General features: G+C 44.6%; 1 protein-coding gene across 1 annotated transcript; it reads right to left on the reverse strand.

Annotated features, from left to right (window-relative positions):
* Positions 1 to 260: 260 nt before the first annotated feature.
* On the reverse strand, positions 261 to 1544 carry LOC139341920 (glutathione-specific gamma-glutamylcyclotransferase 1-like). The gene is made up of 3 exons (XM_070978654.1): positions 1268 to 1544; positions 1071 to 1106; positions 261 to 701 (listed from the first exon to the last, which is right to left on the reverse strand). The coding sequence occupies exons 1-3, from the start codon at positions 1436 to 1438 to the stop codon at positions 282 to 284; spliced, it is 627 nt and encodes a 208-aa protein (XP_070834755.1). The 5' UTR covers positions 1439 to 1544; the 3' UTR covers positions 261 to 281.
* Positions 1545 to 1862: the final 318 nt, after the last annotated feature.

The following is a 1862-nucleotide window of genomic DNA, read 5'->3' on the forward strand; positions in this document are numbered from 1 at the left end:
TGAAGAATGTATAACCTACATATTTTCTTTACAGTCCATAAATATCACATGAGAAGGTCAGAAGTAGAGTGCTGGGGAACACAACATAACTCTGTGAGGTTATGTTACGACCTGAAAATAGCTAGCCACCCAAAATGTCACTACTGTTATATTTTCCTTTAAATGAAATCGGGTATGCCTCTTTCAAGCACCCAATACCTGAAAAGATGTGCTGCAGGATATTGTTTCACTCAGCATGAAACAGTATCTTTGTCGTTACGTGGAGTGCCTCATGTGGTCTTTTATGTAGCTCCCAGCAGTCGGGGTTTTGGGTCTATGTGATTGATCCCTCCGCAGTCACGGAAAATGTTCAGAACAGCCGCCTCGATGGAGAAGAGGTGCTCATCCTCTACCTCAGGGCAGGAGTGCCTCATGAACTCCGCCAGGCGGACCAGGTATTCAATATTGTGGCCCCCGTTGCCACTGCAGGCGGAAATCTGGGCAGCCATCTCCCTGTCCGAGGCAGGGCCGAGGTACATGGGGTTGTCAGAAGTGGCGATGTAAACAAGGGCCAACAGAGGAGCCTGACCTTTCTCCTTAGGGATGAATTCCACTGTGACCATAATGTAACCCCCCAACACAACCTCTCTCATGTTCAGGTACTGGAGGGACTCATCAATGTCAGAGTAGCTGACCTCATAGGCAACTCCCCAAGTGCAAGCCTGCAGAGAAAACAAGTGGAGGTGAGATACAGAAGTTAGTTTGACTGAATTTTAATGGTAGAACAATTACAGTAGGTAATGACTATACATGTGGAATAAGAGACCTATTAGTAATAGTAGTTATCTGCATGTTGTATCAAGCTGTTGTTACACCCAGCATCACTGGATGCAAGAGTTCATATGCTGTATAAACATAAATAAAAACAGAATGCAATCATCTGTCAGATGGTTGCTCATGTTCACTAATAGTGACTGGGTCAAAATACTGTTTTCTACTTCGTAATAGCAGGGATAGAGAAAGCCAATCCGTGACTGTGTGCTGCACGCAGTATCAAATGGACTGGCAGCTTCCAAAACAAGAACACTTACCTCCTGATCCTCCACGAGTGTGACCACTCTGCCTGGCTGTGGAGAGCAAGGACACACAGTGAGGACATGAGGACTCCTCACAACACACAGCAGCAACAACAACAACAACAACAACTTCAGAAAAAATACATAATTAACAGAAAGAAAAAAAAGATGAATAATGCGCTGAAATGTTTGAATCAACTAGAGTAAATCACCTTTTCTTTGCTCCCTCGATAAAAATCATCTCCATGCCAGAAGCGTCTTTTGTATCCCATAATGTGGCCGACTTTTCTCCTCTTGTAAGGAAAATTGGGTTTCCACACTAAGGAGCCATATCCAAATATCCACAGGCTGCTCTTTTCTTTGACAGTGTCCTGAGGTTTCATTGTAATGGCCTGGCTGTCGTTTATGTCAACAAGTAGCTGCTCACCTATATGTCCTCTCCTCTGTCCCCCGTCCTATGCATTCCAACACATCTACTGTGGCTATAAAGAGCTGGAGGCGGGGAAAATCACCCAAACGTGGGTCCAGTCAGGTAAAAAGAAGCGTCGACCGATGTGAATCAAAAATATCGTTTGGGTGTGTGGATATTGTGCGTTTCTCGTATGAATCCTAATGTACAAAACACGTGGAATTGTTGTTCAGACACGTCAGAGCGAGGCGGTGTCGACCAATTAAGTCACAGAAGAGGCGGGGTTAGCTTTATGGATGAACCAATCAGAGTCACTTCAGTGGTAAGGGTTTCATACCAGCGTTGGGAAACCAAAACAACTATCGGATTTGTTCGTTTAACAAGAAAAGATCGCGAAG

Source organism: Chaetodon trifascialis, chromosome 14 (genome assembly GCF_039877785.1).
Source record: "Chaetodon trifascialis isolate fChaTrf1 chromosome 14, fChaTrf1.hap1, whole genome shotgun sequence".
Taxonomy (NCBI): Eukaryota; Metazoa; Chordata; class Actinopteri; order Chaetodontiformes; family Chaetodontidae; genus Chaetodon; species Chaetodon trifascialis.